Source organism: Bos javanicus, chromosome 2, assembly GCF_032452875.1.
Source record: "Bos javanicus breed banteng chromosome 2, ARS-OSU_banteng_1.0, whole genome shotgun sequence".
Lineage (NCBI taxonomy): Eukaryota > Metazoa > Chordata > Mammalia > Artiodactyla > Bovidae > Bos > Bos javanicus.
The window spans coordinates 98446625-98471980 of record NC_083869.1 but is presented as its reverse complement, the minus strand read 5'-3'; the positions used below and the strand labels follow the sequence as shown (position 1 = coordinate 98471980).

Below are 25356 nucleotides of genomic sequence, written 5' to 3'. Positions count from 1 at the left end.
TGAAATTCATACAAGTTATACATATGACTTCAAGCAAGTAATAATACTGCTTATTTTTAACCACAACTGCCAAGCCATTCAGAGGAAGATGTTCTAGGTCACTGCAAGAAACAAGGACTTAGGAAACAGTTTGTATTAATGGAGTGCCTACTGTGTGTAATGCAATGTAGAATCCCAAGTTCCCCTTTACCTCACCATTTAAAAAAAGGAAGGCATCTGAAAAATATGAGCTGATATTATGAGAAAAACACTATATGGTGGATGGCTTCGTTAGCTATGGAGAACCCACAGTTTGATCCCACACTGAGTGGCTGGATTACCTCCAATCTCTCCATCTCAGTAAAAGAGGCTGTCATAGAAATCTTTAACACAAACTATCTAATTCAACTTATCATTTTATGTAAGCATATAAATCGATTATTTTTGTTCATGATAAGAGGATTGTACATATATGTGTGTGTATATATACACACATATATAATAAATATACATATATGTACATGTGTGTATGTACCTATATATACATATATGTGTGTGTACATATATAATATACATATATACACATATATATGTATATATACTTAAAAATACATCTATAGCCTTCTGCATTTTATGTAATAATGATGTGAGTGTGCCTTAACTTTGAAAGAAATGAGTGAAACCTTTTCATATTAACATACATATTCAAACAAATAAGGATTCAAGTCTTAGGCTATATTAATCCTTATCTATCTGCTCTTTGGAGGTAAAATAATATTATTCCATTCATGATGTTAAATAATAGATCTTCTAGTTAAAAAAATGTGATCATTATAACGACTATAGTCTGAACTGTATCTCAAGCATGCATCGGGCTCTGGTTTATCGAGTAATGGACAATTCATCAAATTTGAAATTAAATTAAGTCTTACTCCTTATTAAATTATTTTTATTAAAAATGTTCTAGAAGAGGTGAACTTTAAAAGACATGATTTTTAAATCACAACATGAAGGTTCCAGTGAACATCCAATGACTCATGTAGAATAGACCAAATAGTTAGCTGTTAAAATGACGGATGATTGCAATATCACCAATCATCTTTCATAGACATCAAAACAGTTTACTTCATTCACTTAATAAAGGCATCACACAATAGAGAAAATCCAAAATACATACACCAAAAAGAAGCCCACGTATACTGACCTCAACTCGAGATGCTACTAGGCCTGGCTTTGGTAGTACCGATGTAATGGTGGTTCCTTTCTCCTTCTTTATCAGTGAGACAAAGGAATCAAACAGATACTAGAAAAAATAGAGCCAACTAGTTAGAAGTTGCAAAACTCACAAAATTGTCACTTAAAATACAGTATGTCCAGTTCAACTTGAACTTTAGATAAGCAACAAATAACTTTTTAGGATAAGTATTCCTATCAATATTTGTTTGGGGGTGGGGGTTGCCAAAGCTAGCAAAACTAAATATTTATTACTATAAGAATTAGATCAAATAAACACTTCTAACTGCTCATGTCAAATTCTATTAAAAGAACATTTTCAGCAGACAATGAACATTTCAGATAATGCCTTCTGAGAATGTCATTTTCAGCCCCTTAATTATGAAGCATTTTCTTCTTCTAAATAAAACTCTAGCTGTGCAAAAAAAAAAAAAAAAGAAAAGCTATACTACTTATGCACCCTACTGTGAGAAATAACTGGATTTTTAAATTATCTATCAGGTCTAAAAATATCTCTAAAGATTGTGTTACATATACAAATATTTCTAAGATTCATAAGCTTTACAATGAATTTATTTCCACTGTTGCACTAGACATGACAAATTTCAACAAATATATATTCATTTTGCAACTATTTGGCAGAAAAAAAGAACTAAGTGAGACCAGATATCACATATTTTAATTTCAGTGTTCCTAATCTGAAGTAGGCAAATAATAGGCAAATAATCTAAATTTTAAGATAAGTATTTAGCACGCATTAGGCAATAGATGTATATGTATGCAACTAATGTTATTTTTGAGTGTAGATAATGTTGTACTGACTTTGGCTATTAAGAACCATTCTTTCCTAATAATACTGAAACAAGAAAAAAATACAAATATCTGAAAACGGCAATTCAGGGATGAGGAAGTAGAGTCTACAGAGGGAAAATTCCTCTTCTCCTCTTCATTTTGCCTAGTTGTCTTTTCTGAGAGCATCTGCTGACAAGGAAGAATTGTCAGTACCACTACTGCAGGCCCTAGCATGTACAAGAGGAAGAGTCACTTCAGACTTCCCAGACTTTTCTGAATACCTCCACAAGCCCTTTTTGGAAAGATGTTCTTGAACACTGAACCAAAAACTCACACAAATATGTAAAAATATTAAATTTAAAACAAAACTCCTCTAGGCATTCCTTATGGTTCTTTGCTTAAGCCATCTGACTCATATGTGTGTGCAAGCATACCTTCCCCACTCCCCACAACCCTGCTCTTCTTCTTGCTCCTGCTGCTGTTTATTTTCCCTTTATGGCTACACAACCAGTTGCCATAGGGATTTTCGTGAAGTTACAGATGGGGGATTAAAATTTCATTTCAGTTATGAGAACCAGAGAGCAAGAGGGAATTCATTTGCATAGTGCAACAATTGTAAATTTCAGAACTAAATATATTAAAATGATAATCATTTAAATAAAAATCGCAGTTTCTTAAGGGCTTTCCGACTTCAAATTTTTAAAAAGATTGACGTTTCCTCCATGATATTCATGGGGAAATTTTTCAAACAACACAGGCATTATCAAAGCACTCTTTTGAAGAATGATTTGTACCAACATCACCCAGGTATTTATTTTGTTTTCTCAATTTTTCACATAAGTATATTTCTGATTTTAAAAAATTTTAATATGTAATAGACCTCATCTTTCTGACATACCTCAGTGTCTGTTGGCCCTGGGCCAACTTCTGGGTGGAACTGCACACCAAAGAAGGGTTTGCTCTCATGCATAATCCCCTAAAGGAATAAGAAATTGGAAGAAATTCATTCAGTAACAATGAGTGTCAACCAGGAATAGGTATGAATCAGTGGACAATGAAGTTCAAATTTTCAAAACTAAGTTAAAAGTTTAAGAACGTTCTAAAAATAAACAGTACTAATAAAAATAGGCCAATTCCCCTATTTAAAAAAAAAAAAAAAAAACACTAGCCTGTTCTATAACATTTCAGGCCCTTCTAGGCTCTGATCAGAACCAACTCAAATCCTCTTCTTTTTTCCAACTCCTAAATTACTTCTCCAAGGGTTTCTCAAAGGCTACTTCAGTGTTGAGTTGCAGAGACCTGCATAGACTGGTCCCAAACAGATCTCCTTCTACCAATCACCCATTAGCAATGAATGTGTAAAACAGTCATTGATTAACCACTCAAATTGTGGGTCTTTAATGAGTCAACTGATAAGGGAATAAGACAGAAAGAAATTACTTTTTTAAAAAGTAGAGGGCTATGGAAAATAATCTATAACAAGAATTATTCCACATACATACCCTAGAAAAGCCCACATAAATAAGGGAAAGGTATTTGTGAAACAGAGTATTAAAACTCCTGAATTTCTCTTCACTCACTTACCTCGTTTGTTTGATCATTAACATTCACAAAAAGTGGTTTCCAGCCAGCAGGAAGGGTGCTGTCCAGGGCATAGCCATGATTCTGAGCAGTAATGAAAGCCTGTCTATTTGTGATATTCAAAACAGGTTGATTCTGCCCTCTGGATAGAAAAGGTGAAAAATAATATAGAAAAGGAAAGGCAAAGAAAATAATATAAATGCATTAGACGTAAAATAGAGAGTAAGAAAAGCCTATTAAAATTCAAAAGTTTCAATTGCTTAGTGAAAAATTACTCCATGAGAAAAATCACAGATTGTTAATCCCATAATTTTAGCAAAAAAAAAAAAAAGTCAATTCAGGAAGCTTTGTTGTGTGCTAAATATCAGGTCTATTAAACTTATATGATCGGTTTTAAAAAGGGGGAATTGCACTCATAACAAAAAAGTTAAGAGATGCTTACTAGCTTGCTGCTGCTACTGCTGCTAAGTTGCTTCAGTCGTGCCCGACTCTGTGCGACCCCATAGACAGCAGCCCAACAGGCTCCCCCGTCCCTGGGATTCTCCAGGCAAGAACACTGGAGTGGGTTGCCATTTCCTTCTCCAGTGCATGAAAGTGAGAAGTGAAAGTGAAGTCGCTCAGTCGTGTCCGACTCTTAGTGACCCCATGGACTGCAGCCTACCAGGCCCCTCCATCCATGGGATTTTCCAGCCAAGAGTACTGGAGTGGGGTGCCATTGCCTTCTCCGATGCTTACTAGCTTAGAGACAGACAAATATAAGCAATTTCTTTTAATGCTGCTGCAGTAATTTTAAAGCCAAAAGAGAGTACTTAGGGGATAATAAAGAGGTTACTCCTCAGTCCTGAATCATTTTGAATCATACTTCATGTGGAGGGTGGACTGGGAGGGAAAGTTCCATGTTGAATAAATTAACATCATTTAGGGTAAGGAAGTAAAACCAATAGGATCTGAAGGTTGCTGGGTTCTTGAGTTACACTAGTTTTATAAAATTGTCAGCAGCAGCAGTGCTCTGAAATCAAGCTTAAAATCCGAACATTTTCCCTTGGAATATCATTTGAGTATTATAACTTCAATTTAAGTCAAGGAAAAGAAAATAACTTTAAATTTTGACAAAGTTATTGTTAGAGAAGGCTGCCTTTCCAATATGTGATAAAAATTGTAGCAGGTAGTCAGACAACTGTGAACCATGTAATAGTGTGGCTATCTATTTATTCTGAAGAAAACGCCATGTAAGTTCTCTAAGCCTTTTTGGTTTAGTTACTAACAGTATTTCAGAGCCAGTCTGACATGTAAACAGAAGCATAACTGCCTTACCTGTTGGCCATGGACATCTTGTAGACTTGGGCACCAGCAGCCAATCCTGTTATTAAATTTCCTGTACTGATTCCAAACAATGGTTCCTTGCGATCACTCTCCAAGATCTAAATTAGGAAAAAAACTTTATTAATCCAAAAGATCAGGTCCAAAATATAAAAATATATACAACCTCTGAAGAAGTAAAATGAAGCATTTTTGCCCCTTAATTTACAAGGTAAAGAAAATAGTAATTGAATAAAAAGTTAGATTATGACTAAGGACAGGATTGACAATTTGCAAGCATTAAAATTCAATAGAATGTACTTAACATCCAGACTAAGTTAAATCTAGTTTAATATTTCTCTAGAAATTTGAAAGTCTTATAGGTCCCAAGGTCATGGTGAGTAACACAAGTTATCATCTTACAATTGTTCAGACAACACATTTGGAAATCGGACTCCAGCTATTAACACTCAAGGACACAATCTCAGTTACTCTGCCTGAAGGTCTTTGCTCTTTCTCCTGTAGAACTCTCTCCTGGCTGTGCTGACATTACCTCAAAAGTCACAAACAGAAGCACTAAAAATATTTTTGTATAAATAAAGTATATTACAGAACAGACTCCCTCCAGTTCACACACAGACACACACTCTCCAGGTTCACCATACCTTTTTTACATTCTGAATTAGTGGTTGTGCAAGAGCTGGGTTACCAGGTCCTCCAGCAATTAAAAGCCCATCATACTCCATCTTGGTGAAATCATGATTCCAAGGCACTACATGCACTTCTGCCCCTCGCTGGAAAAGAAACACGAGATGGTCAACTGGGGACTTCCCTGGTGCTCCACAGGGAGTATGGGCTCGATCCTTTGTTGGGGAGCTAAGATTCTCATGGCCAAAAAAACAAAACATAAGCAACAGAAGCAGTTTTGTAACAAATTCAATAAAGACTTAAAAATGGCCCACATCAAAAAAAAAAAAACTTTTTTATAAAAGAATTTAATAATATTTAATAATTCAATTTAATAATATTTTTCTTTGCCAAAGTGCTTAACCTTCTCTTGGCTAATTATTCCCGAAAGGGAAGGGAAACAGAGTACATGACTCAAATAAATAATGCTGAGCAAAAATTCCTTAGGTGACATATTTTGTATGGTGTAAAGGGACTCTATAATAAAATGCGGAAAAAATAGCATTTAAGTTTTGACTCTAAAAAAATAGATAATGCACTTTCCCATACTTCCTCTCACTTCAGGAGGTTGCAAACCTAAAGGCTTCATGACTAGGCACACAAGAACACAGGTGATCTTCACTTACTCCAGGAAAGGGAGTGGCAAAACAGAAGATAAACCCATTTCCTCCAATATTTATTTTGGTCTACCTCTCACCTTTTTCAATTCCTCTTTTTTAATCTTACCAAATTTTAATCAGCCTTCTTTCCTCATTTTTTTCATATTTATATTCTAATAGAAAAATTAGAACGTTTCTATACAAAAGTGGATGGAAGATGGCTTTGATTGTTTTGCTAGAAGCATTTAGCAAGTCAAGAATTTGAGAGAAAGAAGTTTCTTTGGAAAAGTTTCCAAGAAATACTAATAGCAAAGCAACATGGTGAAAGACCCTAATAAAGTATACATTATCAATCAGATACCACAACACACAAATAGAGCTTTGGATCACTGGGGAACTCTGAGAACCAGTATAGAATATTCACCTAAAAACAGCCTACCCATGTGGCAAAGGAGCTGGGGAATTGACACTGTCATTGATTGGGGCTGCTCCAGGGATCATTAATTCTATATCATTTCCTGCCTGCCAGCAGCCTCCAACCAACCAAAGAGAGCCCTCAGGCAATGAGATGCAGACACTTGCAATTGGAAGATGGACTAAATGGCTTAAAATGATAAAATAAGAGGGCCACATGGCTAAGCCATCTACAGCATCTACTGTTTATGAGTCCATGCACATTTTTGTTAATAAAATTAATCAGCGCTTGTACCATGTCTCAGAATGTCAATCAGTAAGTGAAAAGAACAGTCATCATTTTCTTCTGTGTATTGTAGTCTTTGAACATTTTTGGGTTTTAATAGCAATCTACATCTCTAATTTTAACAGGGATAAATGTATTATTTCATGGACCAAAGGCAGCGAGAATATATCTTCTAACATTCTGAGAAAGTATACAAGCTTTCTCTGAAACAGAAAATCAGATTAATACTAGTGATCAGTATTACAAACCCCCATCCTTGAGATGGAACAAATTACTTACCTTTACTAATAAGCGGATTACACTGTTTTTTATCCCACAGTCTACAGCTATCACTTTCATGGGATTTCCTTTGCCATACACCTTGACATCCTGCCATTTTAAAAACCAGAGTCAGAGGGAATGTCCAGCTATAAGCAACACACCAATATCATAAACACATCTCAGGATGCTCTGCACTTGGTAGCAGATTGATAGCTAACTACTAGGGAGTGGTTGGCCGTTAACAATCAGTTTGTAAGAAAGACATAGCAAATGCCATAAATTCTATCTTGTTCATGAAAACAAAGTATTTTGCTGTTTGGTATAAAATGTTGATTACAGTACTAACAATTATCCCTAAGAAATTGGTTGCTTCCATAATTAACAAACATTTTTTCCCATGTTTTGCCTCATTAACAACCAGTAGCAATGGAATTTCCAAGTATTATTGCCTGATTCAGCACTAAACAGATGTAATAATAGATACATCATGCTTTAAACACCTCTTGATCCTCAACTTGCAATAAAGTTTGGATGAGGTAGAGCTATTGTGCATGAGGCTTAGGAAGTGGGGCTAATGGATAAAATCAGTCTGAGTCAAAGGAATCGCTAAGCTAGTGTAGACCACTGGTCCCTTTAGGTTACTGTGCAATCATTTGCATTTAAATGGTAGACTTCATAAAAGGATCCCAGAGCATATCATAATCATTATGTACGTTTTAAGCACTGCTTGGAGTCAGATCCATTTTCACAGGCATTTACCCAAGAAGCAGTTCCCCAAAGTCATAAAAGAAGAAATAATAGAAATAGAGAGAGAGAAAGCCTAGAGGGCTGGGTGCCTTCGCTTGTTCCAGCTTCAAGAGTCAGCAAACACACTCTGAATTTAGGAAGATTTCAAAGTTTCTTACAAGTTTTAGATGAAATGTGCAATCTGGTCTCTTCACAAATGCACGATATACCCTCTGTACAGAGTAAGCAAGACCTCATAGAAACAGGAATACATGAATTTGCTAGGACTCTCCAAGAGAGAAATACATTCTGCAGTGTTTTGCAACCTTATTTGACCATAGAATTTTTTTAAGGTGACTTTCTCCAGGCCAGTGCTCCTCACATTCAGGAAATGCTACCCCAAGTTAGTTCTAAACTCTAATAAAATTCTATAAAAATAGCCCTTTATCACGCTGTGTCTCAACTCTTCATAGAGAAGTGAAGTGAAGTGAAGTTGTTCAGTCATGTCTGACTCTTTGCAACCCTATGAACTGTAGGCTCCTCTGTCCATGGGATTTTCCAGGCAAGAATACTGGAGTGGGTTGCCATTTCCTTCTCCAGGAGATCTTCCCAACCGAGGGATTGAACTCGGGTTTCCAGCATTGTAGGCAGACGCTTTACAGTCTGAGCCCCCAGGGAAGTCCTCATAGAAAAATGTGTTGAAATCTCTGTCTCCTATTTGTTTGCTGCTGCTGCTAAGTCTCTTCAGTCGTGTCCAACTCTGTGCAACCCTATGGACTATAGCCTGCCAAGCTTCTCTGTCCACAGGATTCTCTAGGCAAGAATACTGGAGTGGGTTACCATGCTCTCCTCCAGGGGATCTTCCTGACCTAGGGGTCAAACCCATATCTCTTACATCTCCTGCATTGGCAAGCAGGCTCTTTACCACTAGCGTCACCTGGGAAGCCCTCTATTTGTCTAAGCCACCTTCTTTCTCCTATTTGTCTAAACCATCTTGCTGTTTCTTTTCCTGCTATTGCTGGTCAGTCTGGGCTTTCATGACTTTTGTCTGAATTAACTGCAATAACTTTCTAGTTATCTGCTCTTTTATCCAGTTTATTTTGCTCCAAAATGTTGCTGATTTTGGAGTTCAGTTGATTCATTGAGTTAATGACACTAAACCCTCTAGCTCTAGCCCCGTCCATCTCCACTCAACTTTAGCCAAATGTGAACAGCTGTATTTGTAAACCTGTTGGTCAGACACACCCAATTAAGCATAACTTTTCAGACACACCATATCGTTTCACACCTCTGTGCCTCTCAACACATACCATTTCCTCTGCCTAAAACAAAACTCTACTAGTTCACCATCTACTGACTTACTCTTTATGTCTCAGGACAAGCCTGAATCCTCTGCGGGGCCTCCCCTAATCTACCTCTTTAATTGGATGTTTTCCCACACATGACCTTATGGTGTCTTGTGCACACTCCAAGGACAGCATTTATTATAGTATTTGCTCCATGATGATTGCTTGTTTGCGTACCCCACCAAACACTATGGTCCCCAAGAACAGAAACTATAGCTCAAGAGACTCACAACTCTAATCAAGATCAACACATGTATTGATTTTATAGAGTACTTAGATGTATTGTATGCCTTCTTGTAAATATACAATATACATATCTCACTTTGGAGTGATATAGCCGTCATGAAGAACACTTAATTTTTGAAGTGAGCTATAATACACTAAATTTCAGTGTGCACAGGAATTCTTTTCCCTGCACAAAATAACCCCAGATTCTCATTATAATATTGGGTCTGAATTATAATATTGAGTCTGAATTCTATAAACTGCTCTCAACTCTCTGGCAGACCATTAGCTCTGACTGCTGATTGTCACTGTACCTATCTTTGGCAATTGAATGACCCTTGTATTTGACATTTTAAAGTCTTGAGTGAGGGAACCACAAAAAGAAATAAGAAAAATTAAAATAATAGTAAACAGACTCTAAATCAAGCCATGCAAGTTCCCTATAAGTAGAAGTTGCTAACTTTAAATGCACTGCTTTTGCAATATATCAATTTATAACTGTTTTCCCTTCAATTCTGATGCTTGTGGAAGATGATTTTTGCTTAAATGTAGATTTTGGTATTAACAAAATAGAAAGGTCTGAAGGGAATAAAATAACACATGAGAAATAAAGGAATAAAAAATTTAAAAAAATAAAAATAAAAAAAAAGAAGCATTCATGCAATAAGCCAAGTACAGAGAAAAATTAAAATTAAAAAAAAAAAAACCCACAAAATATAAAGGAAAATCTCTCACCTTGGTTGAAATCTCAGCAATCAAATTCTGCTTATTTGGATCCACAAAATCCACAGACTGACCTTCAAATTCAATCTTACCAAGCATGGTACCCTATCAAATTAAAAAATTAGAGAGTTAATAGGGGGCAGTGATGCAGGTGCTGGCAGGATAAATTCACAGGAACTTACACAGCCGCTTCAATATTTAGATGTCTTTATAACTACTCATAACCATCAGCAAATCTTCATCTTCTCAACTGGGAAAGATGAAGCAGTTTGTACGGTACATTTTGGGAAACATGCTCAGAAGTAAAATTACTTCTTTTAGGGCTGAGATAGTCACCTGGGGTAAGTGAAGTCAAAGGATAACAGAATTTGGGTTGTCAGAAAGTGCAAATCAGAGTATTTAGTGTACTTACGACCTAAAACCACTTCGTTGGAGATGTGGCAAGATAATAGATTGAGAAAAAAAAAGGAAATCTAAAACTTGCTGAAAATTGAAAAAGAATGGAAATATTTTAAAGAGTAAAATTTACATGCAAAAAATATATGAAATGTTGTATAAGTCACAAACTTTGAGAAATGGCAATGAAAGTTTCATTTTTTACATATGCTAATAAGGGCTTGAACTTTAGAGAAGGCTTAACCTTCTATAAAGTTTTCACAAATTAGCCTTGCTAGCCAGAAGGCAATGGCACCCCACTCCAGTACTCTTGCCTGGAAAATCCCATGGACAGAGGGATTTTCTGTCCCTCTGGAGCCTGGTAGGCTGCAGTCCATGGGGTCGCTAAGAGTTGGACACGACTGAGCGACTTCACTTTCACTTTTCACTTTCATGCATTGGAGAAGGAAATGGCAACCCACTCCAGTGTTCTTGCCTGGAGAATCCCAGGGACGGGGGAGCCTGGTGGGCTGCTGTCTATGGGGTCGCACAGAGTCGGACACGACTGAAGCGACTTAGCAGCAGCAGCAGCAGCAGCAGCAGCCAGAACATGGCAAATGTCTTCATATTATTCTTTGCTGTCCTGAGATTAGCTTATTTATTAGTAGATCTAGTTTGATCTATTTAGAAAAATGTTATATTATGTTTAGTAATGAAGACTTTATGGAGAGGGGAAAAGATTTTTAAAAATGGCATATTATGTTTCATAATGATGACTTTATCAAGAGGGGGAGGAGATCAAAATAATTTACTGATTTGCTTTTCTCCAAGGAAATTGTTGCACTGAAGGGAATAGAAGAAAGTCTTTATTTCCCTCTGAAACATATTTCTTAGGGAAAGAAGTAACTTGGGAATGAGTTGATACTAGTACATCATCCAGACGGTTATTTCAGTGTGATTATTACAACCAGAGTACTATCTCAAACTCTGGGAAAGACAGTGAAAACCACCTTTCACTTACATACTGGATTATTAAGTTTCATGGTGGTCTCCACTTACTTTTATAGTCCAAATCACAGAATTCCTTGACTATATTTATGGATCCCTAATTTTGAACTTTGGTTTTCAGTTCTTATTCCCTTTTACTTTAAGCATGCTGAATGAAAAACACCATTGCTCTCCAACCTAAGACTCACAGAACTAAAAGCCACAACATACATTTTTAATATGAGCCCATATTACTCATAATCAAATATAATAGGCAATACTACTATTTTGCTTGCTAATCTATTCAGCCAGATTTTGAAAACCTAGCTACCTCTGATAAAAACAGTGCTCAGTCGTGTCCAACTTTTTGAGACTCCAGGTATTGCAGTCTGCCAGTGTCCTCTGTTCATGGAATTTTTTCAGACAAGAATACTGGAGTGAGTTGCCGTTTTCTACACCATTGACAAAAGCAAGGTTCACCTTAAACTAATGTATCACATGAAGAACATAATACGGTCTTATATTTTCCCAAATTACTAAACCTATCTATATTGTATCCAGTCTGCCAATTCCACAGCTGAATTTCCCAATTTTATTCCCCTCCCATCTGGCACCCTCATCATTCTTTACTGCTCCCACAACATCACTGGGCTAAGAAAATGCAAAAGTCTACCTGGGATGTATAATCTACGTATATAACCTAGAACATTTATTCTCAGGAAAATCATGGAGGAGGGAATGAAATCAGAGGTAGAGTAGAAGGACTGCAAACATTCCCTCTGTCTTCCTTCTGGTCATAAGTATGTGGCCATAAAAAGCTTATTTTTAAAGCTTTCTTTCTGTTTAAAGAGATCCTGAGTCAATATGTATTCTAATAAGGAATCTCAACAGATTTTCTTGGAGAACCTTTTTCACTTTGAAATTGTATCTTTCTTTCTTTTTCAAGAAAATGTATAGAATATAACGAGAAACCTTTAATGGCATTTAGGAAATTCAGTTAACATTCACGGGATAAAAGTTTCTTTCTGATCTGGGATATGAAGGTTTCATGTAAGAAAAAAGTGTCCACCTCTTATAACAAGGAGAAGGAAGCAGAAGGTGATGAGACATTCTCAGAGGAAGGGTCAAAGATTTCAGCAAGCAGATAGAAAAGCAATAGACAAACTTCCCTTCATCTTGCTCACTGGAACAATTTTAAGAAAGACTATTTGAGGTAGCACATAGAGGGCTCATTTAATATACTCACAAATTTCACAAACTCCTTCAAGAGGACTGAATAAATAACAGCCCTAGTGCTGTGCACTTCCTGGTTTGCATTTTTCAGCAGGTAGGTATTCAATTTAGGCAAAATTCTTATGCATCTAGTTAGCTTCTCCACTTGTTTCACTAGCCCTGTCACATGAGCTGAATCACCAAGGCTTTACTTGGGATAGTGAACATAAAGTGGGCACTCAATTAACTACTGCTCAAATTAATCTCAAAACCACTCATGAACAAACATCCCAATCAAGTATTCAGTCTTGAAAGTCACATCAAGTAACTGAAAAAGTATAACAGGATGACAGAGACCCAAATGACAGAAATGGGCTGGATTTGTTCTTTTACATACCAATGGGTTCCCTGGGCACTGAGAAAAAACATACATACATACATATATATGTATATATGTATGTATACATACGTATATGTATATATATATATGTATGTATGTATACATAAACATATATACGTATATATAAACATAGATTTGGCTAAATATGATTATTATACCTTATCTCGAATTATTTTAGTCAGCATTCTTGTATCCACTCCATAAATTGCAGGGACCTGTGGAGGAACAAAAAAAAAAGGGTAGTGACAGTAAAATTGGAGGAAATTAGGTCCAGCATAGTGTTTTCAAGTTACCAACTTAACATCATATGTCTACTTGAGCAGTAAATAATTTCCCTACTCCTTCTTTTCTCTGATCTAGCATGACTGTGTTATGAGAACAAGGTAAATTGCTGCTCCTGCTGGGCATAGGACTCTGAATACCCAGACCATTCCTCAGAAAGAAAAATGAGAAATTCTGAACATCGATCTTCTACTAAGTTTTGTTGCCTTTAATCCAGGATGTTAAACACGTAACAAAATTTTATATATACATGTATATTTTAAACTAAAAGAATTTGTGAAGTGAACTCCATAAGCAAAATTACATCAATTTAAAAAAAATTACATCAATTATATGCAAATCCATGCTTCTGGCACCTAGTAGGCAATCAATGGGTTTACCTGGAGGTTGTTCTAGTTGTTCAGCCACTCAGTAGTGTCTGACTCTTTGTGACCCTGTGGACTGCAGGACACCAGGCTTCCCTGTCCTTCACTGCCCCACAGAGTTTCCTGGAGGTGCTTCTTAAGCACCTGTGTTAAATTTTGCCTAGTCTATTAGTCAGTCAGGCAACACCTCCACTTGATTTAGTTTCTTTGACTAGATTAGATAGGGATAGATGTGGTATCTAGCCCTCGTATCCAGTTTTGCTTTCTGTGGTTTCAGTTACCTGCTATTGCCAATAGTCTAAAAATATTTTTTAAATGGAAAATTTCATAAATAAACAATTCATACGTTTTCAATTGTGTACCATTCTGAATAGTGTATGTGAGCCACCCCTTTGTCCAGCAAATCCCACCTTGAGTCACTTAGTAGCCAACTGAATTACCAGATTTATGGCTGCAATATCTCAGTGCTGTGTTCAAGGTGCCCTATTTTACTTAATATTAGCTCCAAAGCACAAGAGTAGTGATGCTGGAAATTCAGATATTCCTTTACTGTGCCTAATTTATAAATCGGATTCTGTCATAGGTACGTATATATAAGAAAAAATATCGCATTAGTATATATATCAGTTCAGTTCAGTCGCTCAGTGGTGTCCAACTCTTTGTGACCCCATGGACTGCAGCACACCAGGCTTCCCTGTCCATCACCAACTCCCAGAACCTAATCAAACTCATGTCCCTCAAGTCAGTGATGCCATCCAACCATCTCATGCTCTGTCGTCCCCTTCTTCTCCCATCTTTCCCTGCATCAGGGTCTTTCCCAATGAATCAATTCTTTGCATCAGATGGCCAAAGTATCGGAGTTTCAGCTTCAGCATCAGTCCTTCTAATGAATATTCAGGACTGATTTCCTTTAGGATTAACTAGTTTAATCTCCTTGCAGTCCAAGGGGACTCTCAAGAGTCTTCACCAACACCACAGTTCAAAAGAATCAATTCTTTGGTGCTCAGCTTTCTTTATAGTCCAACTCTCACATCCATACATGACTACTGAAAAAACGATAGCTTTGACTAGATGGACCTTTATTGGCAAAGTAATATCTCTGCTTTTTAATATATTGTCTAGGTTGGTCATAGCTTTTCTTCCAAGAAGCAAGCATCTTTTAATTTCATGGCTGCAGTCGCCATCTACAGTGATTTTGGAGCCCCCCAAAATAAAGTCTTTCACTGTTTCCACTGTTTCCCCATCTATTTGGCATGAAGTTAGTTTTCTGAATGTTGAGTTTTAAGCCAACTTTTTCACTCTCCTCTTTCACTTTCATCAAGAGGCTCTTCAGTTCTTCTTCACTTTCTGCCATATTAGTATATATAGGATTTGGTACTATCCAGTTTCAGGCATCCACAGGGGGTCTTCAAACATATTCCCCATGGATAAAAGGGGAAAGAGCAATGAGGTAAGAATAAGGAAACATAGCTTTCTTATCCATTCATCTGCTATGGTACATATACACAATGGAGTATTACTCAGCCATTAAAAAGAATACATTTGAAACAGTTCTAATGAGGTGGATGAAACTGGAGCCTATTATACAGAGTGAAGTAAGCCAGAAAGAAAAACACCAATACAGTATACTAACGCATATATATGGAATTTAGAAAGAGGTAACAATAACCCTGTGTACGAGACAGCAAAAGAGACACTGATGTATAGAACAGTCTTATGGACTCTGTGGGAGAGGGAGAGGGTGGGAAGATTTGGGAGAATGGCATTGAAACATGTAAAATATCATGTATGAAACGAGTTGCCAGTCCAGGTTCAATGCATGATACTGGATGCTTGGGGCTAGTGCACTGGGACGACCCAGAGGGATGGTATGGGGAGGGAGGAGGGAGGAGGGTTCAGGATGGGGAACACATGTATACCTGTGGCGGATTCATTTTGATATTTGGCAAAACTAATACAATTTTGCAAAGTTTAAAAAAATTTTTTAAATAAATAAGTTAAAAAAAAAAGAATAAGGAAACAGATTCTAGTTCTTTTTCCTTCCACCAATTATCTGAGTGATGTATGAGCAAGGTGTCTTCCCTCACCTGTCCATAGAAGGAGGTAAACTGGCTATAATTTTAGACCCTGTTCTACTCTATGTGTCTATGATTATGGAAAAAGACTCAAGGCACATTTTTAAAACAAGCTAACAAACCATGGATTAAGCTTATACTTAAACTATTAATTCTGACACAAAGCAGCTATAATATCAGGTGCCTACATAACACAAAGGAAGCATTAATGACAACTATAAAGAGGTAAATTCAGATAATGATTGAAAGAAACTAGAAAAGACCTGGAAGATAATACAGATGCTTTATTATCTCTTTTAACATTTAGCAGTAATGATATCCAGGAAACTAAGATCAATATTCTTTTTAATTGTTAGGAAGAGGCAACACTGAGCCCCAGTTAGTAGATGTTTGGGCTTCCCTGGTGGCTCAGATGGTAAAGAAACTGCCTGCAATGTAGAATACCTGGGTTCAATCCTTGGGTTGGGAAAATCCCCTGGAGAAGGGAATGGCTAGCCACTCCAGTATTCTTGCCTGGAGAATCCCATGGACAGAGGAGCCTGGCGGGCTACAGTGCATCAGGTCGCAAAGAATCAGACATGACTGAGCATCTAAGCATACACATGCAGTAGATGCTCATCAGAGTGTTAGAATTCTTTCAGATTAATATTCTGTCAATTACAGGCCCAATAGCAACTTAAGAAAAAGCAACTAATATAATGGTAGAAATGAGGTTTAATACAGCAGGTCCATTAACTCTAATTACTCTAAGTATGTCTGACATTCAACCCAGGAGAATACTCTTATTTGATTAGAAAATAATACTCAAAGAAAGGCACATATAGGGTTTCCCAGGTGGCACTAGTGGTAAAGAACCTGCCTGCCAATGCAGGAGACATAAGAGACGTGGGTTCGATCCCTGGGTGGGGAAGATTCCCTAGAGGAGGGGATGGAAACCCATTCCAGTATTCTTGCCTGCAGAATCCCATGGAGAGAGGAGCCTGGTGAGCTACAGTCTATAGGGTTGCAAAGAGTGAGACATGACTGAAGCGATTTAGCATGCCAAGTAGTTAGTAACTTTTTTCCTTTATTACTTCAAATGAGATGATATCCAATTATATGTCATTGAGTCATAACCTTTAGGCCCAATAAGATTTGATGGTAATCTGTTCACATTCATTAAAAACTAAAATTAAGAAAGATTGCATGACCAGAGCAAGGTCACACAGCTAGTTAATGACTGAGCTGGTACAAGAATCTATGGCACAAGTTACATATCTAGATCTTGGTTAAAAGGGGATGGAGTAGTTAACTTGTTCCAGACTACAGAGAATTCTAAAATTTTCTCTAACCCCTTTCCAGATTGAGAAAGGCTTCCCTGGTAGCTCAGTTGGTAAAGAAACCACCTGCAATGCAAGACCCCACTTTGATTTCTGGGTGAGGAAGATCTCCTGGAGAAGGGAAAAGCTACCCACTCCATGGATATTCTCCACATGGAGAATTCCATGGACTATCTAGTCCATGGGGGTCGCACAGAGTTGGACACGACTCAGCGACTTTCACTTTCACCAAGCATGTATGAGTGCCACCTAGTGGATAAACTGAAAATATAATCTCACACGCTAGCAAAGTAATGCTCAAAATTCTCCAAACCAGGCTTCAACAGTACGTAAACCGTGAACTTCCAGATGTTCAAGCTGGATGTAGAAAAGGCAAAGCCACCAGAGATCAAATGGCCAACATCCACTAGATCATAAAAAAAACAACAGAGTTTCAGAAAAGCATCTACTTCTGCTTTATTTACTACACCAAAGCCTTTGACATTGTGGATCACAACAAACTGTGGAAAACTTCTTAAAGAGATGGGAATACCAGACCACCTGACCTACCTCCTGAAAAATCTGTATGCATGTCAAGAAGCAATCATTAGAACTGGACATGTAACAACAGAATGGTTCCAAATAGGGAAAGGAGTATGTCAAGGCTGTGTATTGTCACCCTGCTTATTTAACTTCTGTGCAGAATACATCATGTGAAATGCTGGGCTGGATGAAGCACAAGCTGGAATCAATAACCTCAGATATGCAGGTGATACCACTCTTATGGCAGAAAACAAAAAAGAACCAAAGAGCCTCTTGATGAAAGTGAAAGCAGAGAGTGAAAAAGTTGGCTTAAAACTCAACATTCAGAAAACTAAGATTATGGCATCTGTTCCCATCACTTCATGGCAAATAGATGGGGAAACAGTGGAAACAGTGGCAGACTTTATTATTTTGGGCTCCAAAATCACTGCAGATGGTGACTGAAGCCATACAATTAAAAAAATGCTTGCTCCTTGGAAGAAAATTTATGACCAACCTAGACAGCATATTTAAAAGCAGAGTCATTACTTAGTCAAGGTCCATCTGGTCAAAGCTATGGTTTTTCCAGTAGTCATGTATGGATGTGAGAGTTGGACTGTAAAGAAAGCTGAGCGCCAAAGAATTGTTGCTTTTGAAATGTGGTGTTGGAGAAAACTCTTGAGAGTCCCTTGGACTGCAAGGAAATCCAACCAGTCCACCCTAAAGGAAATCAGTCCTGAATATTCATTGGAAGGACTGATGCTGCAGCTGAAGCTCCAATATTTTGGCCATCTGATGCGAAGAACTAACTCATTGGAAAATATTCTGATGCTGGGAAAGACTGAAGGCGAGAGGGGAAGGGGACGACAGAGGATGAGATGATTGGATGGCATCACTGACTCAATGGACATGAGTTTGATTATGTTCCAGGAGTTGGTGATGGACAGGCATGCCTGGTGTACTGTGGTCCATGGAGTTGCAAAGAGACAGACACGACTGATCGACTGAACTGATAAATTTCTCTGTTTAAAGAATGAGTTCTGGACATTCAGCCTATAGTAACAGAAGGAAGCGTTCTCTGAAACAAAAGGATCCCAAAGTGTGTGATATGCCTCATCTGTTTGGCCCTTTGCAATTACATACACCTTCCCAACTTTCCAGGACCCCACCAATCATCCTTAGGTGATGCTGACTGCTGGATATTTCTCACCTTTTCTTCCCGTAGCCACTGTCCTAGACTCTTGGTAGCCAGCCAGTGGTGGTAGTCATCACTATAATTCAGCACCAGCAAACCTGCAACCTAGAAAGACAGGCAGTCAGTTTTTTAAAGTGATCACAAAATGCTATCCAACTCTTGTAACTTGAGTCAGCTCAAATTTTTTATTACCTACCAACAAAATGCTTAAAATTTTGGAGACTTGAAGAACAAAATATGATAAAAAAAATTTTTTTAAGATATATAGTCACTACCTTAATTGTCATGTGGGGGACAGTCTTACCTGGTTTGCCAAATCAGGAGGCTAAACTAGATCTCCTTTCTCAGCACCCTGTATAAATTTTTGAATAGTTTATATGGTTCATATCCCCATGATATTACCCAAATTTACATTGAATAGGAATTTTTCATTGTATTTACTTTTACTTTTAGTCTGGCATACAAGTTATCTTTTATTTATCTCCCATAGAGAGTGGGATTTAAAATATAATTAGCTGATAGAAAGTTGATTCTTAAAATCCTTTTAAAAAGTGATTCAACACAAATTCTTGTAGCATCGCTGTTATCTGAACTTAAAACAACATTTTTCCAAATGAAGCCACATTTCATCCACAGCATTAAGCATAAATACAGAGTGCCCTGAGAAATGAAATTCAGAATAGTTCCATGATAAAACTTATTCTCATACACCTAGGAATGAGATTGAGACTATATATTTAATTATTTTACTACAGGACAGAGGCTGAAACTTTGTCTAGCCTAGATTCCTAAAATAAATCAACTATACTTTTTAAATAGTCATCACTGGTACTACCTTAATCCCATCAGATTCCAAATATTTGCTGAGTCCCAGTTCATCCAGTGCAGCAGTATCTGGGGCTCCACCATTCCCAACAATAGGATTGGCCATGGTAAGAATCTGCCCCTTGTAAGCAGGGTCAGTAAGAGCTTCTGGGTACCTGAGTGAAGATGCCAAAAAATTACCAAAAAATTCTTGATTTGTATACATGATCTAATTTATTCTGATTCTGCATACATGATCTGAATTATTTGACCCTTAAAAATTAAAGAACATGAGAATAGTCTTACAAGCTTGTCTCTAGATTTTGCCAAACTTAGGTAAATTTTACAGTAAAATATGGAAATGTATCCCATGATATTACTGATATGAAAAGACTCAAGTACTATGGCATTAGTTCAGTTCAATTCAGTCGCTCAGTCATGTCTGACTCTTTGTGACCCCATGAATCGCAGCACGCCAAGCCTCCCTGTCCATCACCATCTTCCGGAGTTCACTCAAACTCACATCCATTGAGTTGGTGATGCCATCCAGCCATCTCATCCTCTGTCTTCCCCTTTTCCTCCTGCCCCCAATCCCTCCCATCATCAGAGTCTTTTCCAGTGAGTCAACTCTTCGCATGAGGTGGCCAAAGTACTGGAGTTTCAGCTTTAGCATCATTCCTTCCAAAGAACACCAGGACGGATCTCCTTTAGAATGGACTGGTTGGATCTCCTTGCAGTCCAAGGGACTCTCAAGAGTCTTCTCCAACACCACAGTTCAAAAGCATCAATTCTTCAGTGCTCAGCTTTCTTCACAATCCAACTCTCACATCCATACATGACCACAGGAAAAACCATAGCCTTGACTAGACGGACCTTTGTTGGCAAAGTAATGTCTCTGCTTTTCAATATGCTATCTAGGTTAGTCATAACTTTTCTTCCAAGGAGTAAGCGTCTTTTAATTTCATGGCTGCAGTCACCATCTGCAGTGATTTTGGAGCCCCCCCAAAATAAAGTCTGCCACTGTTTCCACTGTTTCCCCATCTATTTGCCATGAAGTGATGGGACCAGATGCCATAATCTTAGTTTTTTGAATGTTGAGCTTTAAGCCAACTTTTTCACTCTCCATGCACTATGGCATATTCTCATTTAATTTTCTATTCCCTCATTTCTTAAATTTTTAATACCTTGAAAAATTCTTCATAAGGTATTAATCTTTTAATTAATCTATTTATTTTAATTGGAGGCTAATTACTTCACAATATTGTAGTGGTTTTTGCCATGCATTGACATGAATCAGCCATGGGTACACATGTGTTCCCCATCCCAATATTGCTCTATTTAAAGTTTATAGATATTTTAATTACCAATGATTCCCCTAGTACCAGATATGAGTGAGTCCAAACTGATATTTACTACTGATGGATGACAGTTTTGCCAAAATATTAACTGTCAAAAGTTGAGAAGTCTTTTTATCTTTTAGCATACTGAAGAACATACTGATTACATCAATGGTGGCTGCCTGGTATATATGTTTGTTAAAATTTATTGAATATTTAAAATATTGATTTATTTTCTATGAAAAAAGTTAATAAATTTTTAAATACTTGATTTTTAAACATTTTAGTTATAGAGAGGTATATGTTTGATAATTATCGTTATTATTGATAGTATATGTTTGATAGTATTTTTATTGAATAAAATCAATTCTACAAAAATTGATCAAAAGCATTTCTGTCTTCTAAATTAGAGGATTCCAAGTAACTATTTTAAAGTAAGGATGTGGAATTAAGAATAAATGCAGAGAGCTTTATTTTAAAGTGTAAGGAGGGAAAAACAAAAATACATGTATTCTTGTTTTTGTTCTAGAATAAGTAAAATTATATATAAAATGTTTATTCTTAATAATATGAAATATTATTCAGGATCTATCTATAGCTATTTCATATTTTGAAATACACTACAATGAGATTTTTTTCCACTCTCCTACATTTTTACTTCCCACAGAGTGAGTTAAACCTAGTCTTTCTTGTGGATTACTATTGAAATTGAATTTAGGTGCTGAGGGGGACAGAATGACAACCTCAAAACCTCGGCTCCCGCAATAGTCAACATGAATTCTTCAACCCCCACCCAGACTAACTCCTCCCAGAACTCCCTTGTCAACAGAATAACTTCTCAGCTCAGCAAACTCTTAAGTGACGAAAGTGCTGTGATATTTACACCTACCCACACCCCCATCAGCTAATTTCTCAAATGTCTCTGGCCTGTCAGGAACCAATAATTTTTTAAACCAAAGCTTACACACAATATAAATGCTTTTCTTGCAGATGAAAAACAAAATAACCCCCTTAATTATCAACCACCTTACTGGGTGAGCCACCCAATGAAGGAAAGCAGCATTTCTCAATGGAAAATAGGTTCTGTGGACTAACCTTATTAATGAACGCCTTTTTCTACATGAAAAAAAAAAAGCCTTTAATTAATTTAATTTTACTTCCTTTCTTCTTTCTCTCCATAAAATAACTGGCTGCTCCCTTTAAACATAAGTTTACAATGCTCTCTCCAGTAAATGAATAAATACAGCTTGTCTTAGAGAACTGCAGTGTTGGAAGCAAATTAATCCATCAGGTCCTGTTTGACTTTTGTGATGTGACAAGATTTATTACCCATAATCCATCACAAAGAAGAAAACTCTAGTGCCCTCCATCATTCTGATCTATATTAAACAGTTGTTTGTTGGCAGGTATATTAACACAGCTAGTAATTAGTGCTGTCGAAAAGCTTAAATAATTGCCTGGTGAAGCAAAACTTTGCAAACAGGTTTCATACTCTGTAATTTAATGTTCTCACCAGTGGAACTATTTTAAAAATCATCTAATATTCTTTATTTCAAACAGGGAGCAAGAGTTTAGTGAAGACTGTACATTAATGATATAATGGAAGCTTGGTCAATCAATATCTTCAATATCAGTTAACACAATGCCTGCTTGTCTTTATAAGGTAAGGCTAATTGAATTTCCCTAGAGAATTCATCAACTATTTTACAGTTTAGTTCTTTTGAATCTCTAATGGAAACCTTTTGAAACCACCTAATTTTTTAAGACATAATTTTTAAATCCCCAGCTATAAACTACTCGCTGATCCAATTCCCTCACTCTTTACATATGGAAACTAAGACAGAAAGCCTGAGTGATTTTTTCAATATCACATTATCAGTTACCATTAGCACTGAGACCAGAACTTCAGTCTCCTGGTTGCCAGATGAACATTTGTTGGCTAGATAAAAGCAGCTGCATAATTTCTGTACCAACTCTTACCTTCATTGATGTATATCTATTAGCAGGTCTTAAATACTAAATTCAGTCTCACTTGATAAATTTTGAAAATATCAGATCTATGTACCAGGTCTCCCATGGATTACCTACCCTAAATTTCTAGAATTAATTTTGTTCTTTTTCACCAGGGGAACACCAGTGTCTGTATTCTCTTTCATTTACAGCCACAGGGAGGAGTTTGTGTCCAAGGTTCGAGCTGTGTACAAGCACAAGGCAACTTCAGGATAATGCTTAGTGTGGTAATGATGATGCGGTGATTTCAACTTCCCACCATGAGTCATATCATCCAGTTATTCCTCTATATCAAGGAAGAAGAAAGCCTTGGAAGAGAAGCATTACTCACCCTGCCAGGCCAGTATTAAAAACCACTTCACCAGCAACAGAGGATGGATGGCCAAAGGAGTAACCTTTCATCTTAGTTCCATCTTCCAGGACAATGTGTGCTGTTTGTGCCTAAAGAAGCAGATGTGTGAATCTTAGCAGAATACAAAATATAAAGCACAACTAGCTGGAAAAAAAAAATCCAAAGTTACAATATGCAAATGTATTAAATAAATGCACAGTATATTTGATAAAACCATACTCTCTAGATTTGAAGTTGATATCCTGTTACTGACCACTTTTCTTCAAATGTAGGCTCTTCTCACTGGTTTTGGTTTGCTTGAAAGAGGAACTGAAGCATATCAATACTTTGTCTATCCTCAGTCCACTTGTAGAATTATTGACAACCCAGAAATACTTCAATTTAGCTGAAATGCTATGTGTCTGTCTTTTCCCTATTAGTATGCCTTAGCTTTGCTCAAGTATAACTTGCAGGAAATAACACTGAAGTGTACCATACAGCTCATCAGTATTCTGAGGCTTAGAACTAAAAGGGATCTTCAAGGTTATCTATCAAACTGTATTCCACAGACCTCTTGTGTTTGATGAACTTATCTCAAGTGCTGCGCCTTCCCTGAGCTTTAGGATCATGAAGAAACTAAAACTTTATTGTTCTATGAATACTGATGCAAAAGCAAGCACTATGGAACATCTGAAAATACATCGCACTTTGCTTTTTAGTAGAATTAATTACATCTAGGATGCTTCCCTGGCAGCTCAGTAGTAAAGAATCTGCCTGCCAATGCAGGAGATGCAAGTTTGAAAATGGCAACCCACTCCACTATTCTTGCCCAGAGAATCCCATGGACAGAGGAGCCTGGTGGGCTGCAGTCCATGGGGTCTCAAAAGAGTTCAGACACAACTTAGCCACAGGAGCTAATGTTCATTGCGGTGCCTGGGGCTCTCACTGTGGTGGCTTAGTTGCAGCTCCCAGGCTCTAGAGCCCAGGCTCAATAGTTGTGGCCCATGGGCTTAGTTGCTCCACAGTATGTGGAATCTTCCCAGACCAGAGATTGAAGTTGTGTCTCCTGCATTGGCAGATGGATTCTTTACCACTGAGCCACCAAGGAAGCCCCCAACATTTTGATTTTATTAAAAGTAAACTATAAAGGAAAATGCCTCAGTAATAATTGAGGAAATTTGAAACTAAATTGATATTTTATTGTATTCAGTGTAATTTTTAAGACATAATAGCATTATGATTATATTTTTAAGAATTTTCATTTTTTAAGATATATACTGAAATACTTAAGGATAGACTAATATCATATCTGAGATTTCTTCAAATAATCAGAAGTTGGGGGAATGAATAGAGATATGAATGAAACAAATTTGGCCATGAGTTGAAATCACGTAAATAAGGATGATCACGATGCTATTCTCTCTTCAAGGGTGAAATGCAGCTATCAAAGATAGAAATACACTAATTCTCTCCTTTCCTTTCCTCACATTTTTAGCTCTGGACCCCATGGTGTCAAATCCTTTTCTATCCTACCACTCACCTCCAGTCTTACCACACACACACACACACACACACACACACCCCAACCTTGGTATACAATAGGAACACAATACATGATTTCTAGACCTCTGTTTCTATGTTCTTCTAGTTTAACAAAGTGCACTCAGCTTTTCAAGGGTTAAAATGGTAAAACCTCATCATTTTTCTGTTGTAAACTGCTCTTTAGAAATACAATGCCTCCTTTAGTTGCAAAGTACAAGTTCCTTTCAGAAAGTTGGACAAAGTACTATCTAACACATTTTATAGGTGTTTGTATCAGTGTGTATATGAGTCTCCATGAGCAGAGTTAACCAAAAGTATGTTATCCTTCACCTAACTTATCAAATAATTTTTGAGGCAAAGTTTTCTTATATCTACAACCTTGGAACCAGTGTTCAAGATCTCAAGCTTGATACTTTATCTTTAAATAGTCATGATTTACCTTCTCAGCCACTAAACTAAAAAGTTTTTGG

General features: G+C 37.0%; 1 protein-coding gene across 3 annotated transcripts in view; it reads right to left on the bottom strand.

The window, feature by feature from the left end:
- Positions 1–25356, bottom strand: part of CPS1 (carbamoyl-phosphate synthase 1) — a 194178-nt gene that overhangs the window by 93317 nt on the left and 75505 nt on the right. For all 3 annotated transcript variants that reach the window (XM_061383810.1, XM_061383820.1, XM_061383807.1), the window contains 11 exons: positions 23345–23454; positions 19698–19842; positions 18878–18967; positions 13284–13340; positions 10164–10256; positions 7150–7239; positions 5550–5678; positions 4900–5006; positions 3589–3727; positions 2903–2980; positions 1184–1282 (listed from right to left, as the gene is read on the bottom strand). In XM_061383810.1, coding sequence (XP_061239794.1) covers positions 1184–1282; positions 2903–2980; positions 3589–3727; positions 4900–5006; positions 5550–5678; positions 7150–7239; positions 10164–10256; positions 13284–13340; positions 18878–18967; positions 19698–19842; positions 23345–23454 — 1137 coding nt within the window. The remainder of the gene's footprint in view (positions 1–1183; positions 1283–2902; positions 2981–3588; positions 3728–4899; positions 5007–5549; positions 5679–7149; positions 7240–10163; positions 10257–13283; positions 13341–18877; positions 18968–19697; positions 19843–23344; positions 23455–25356) is intronic.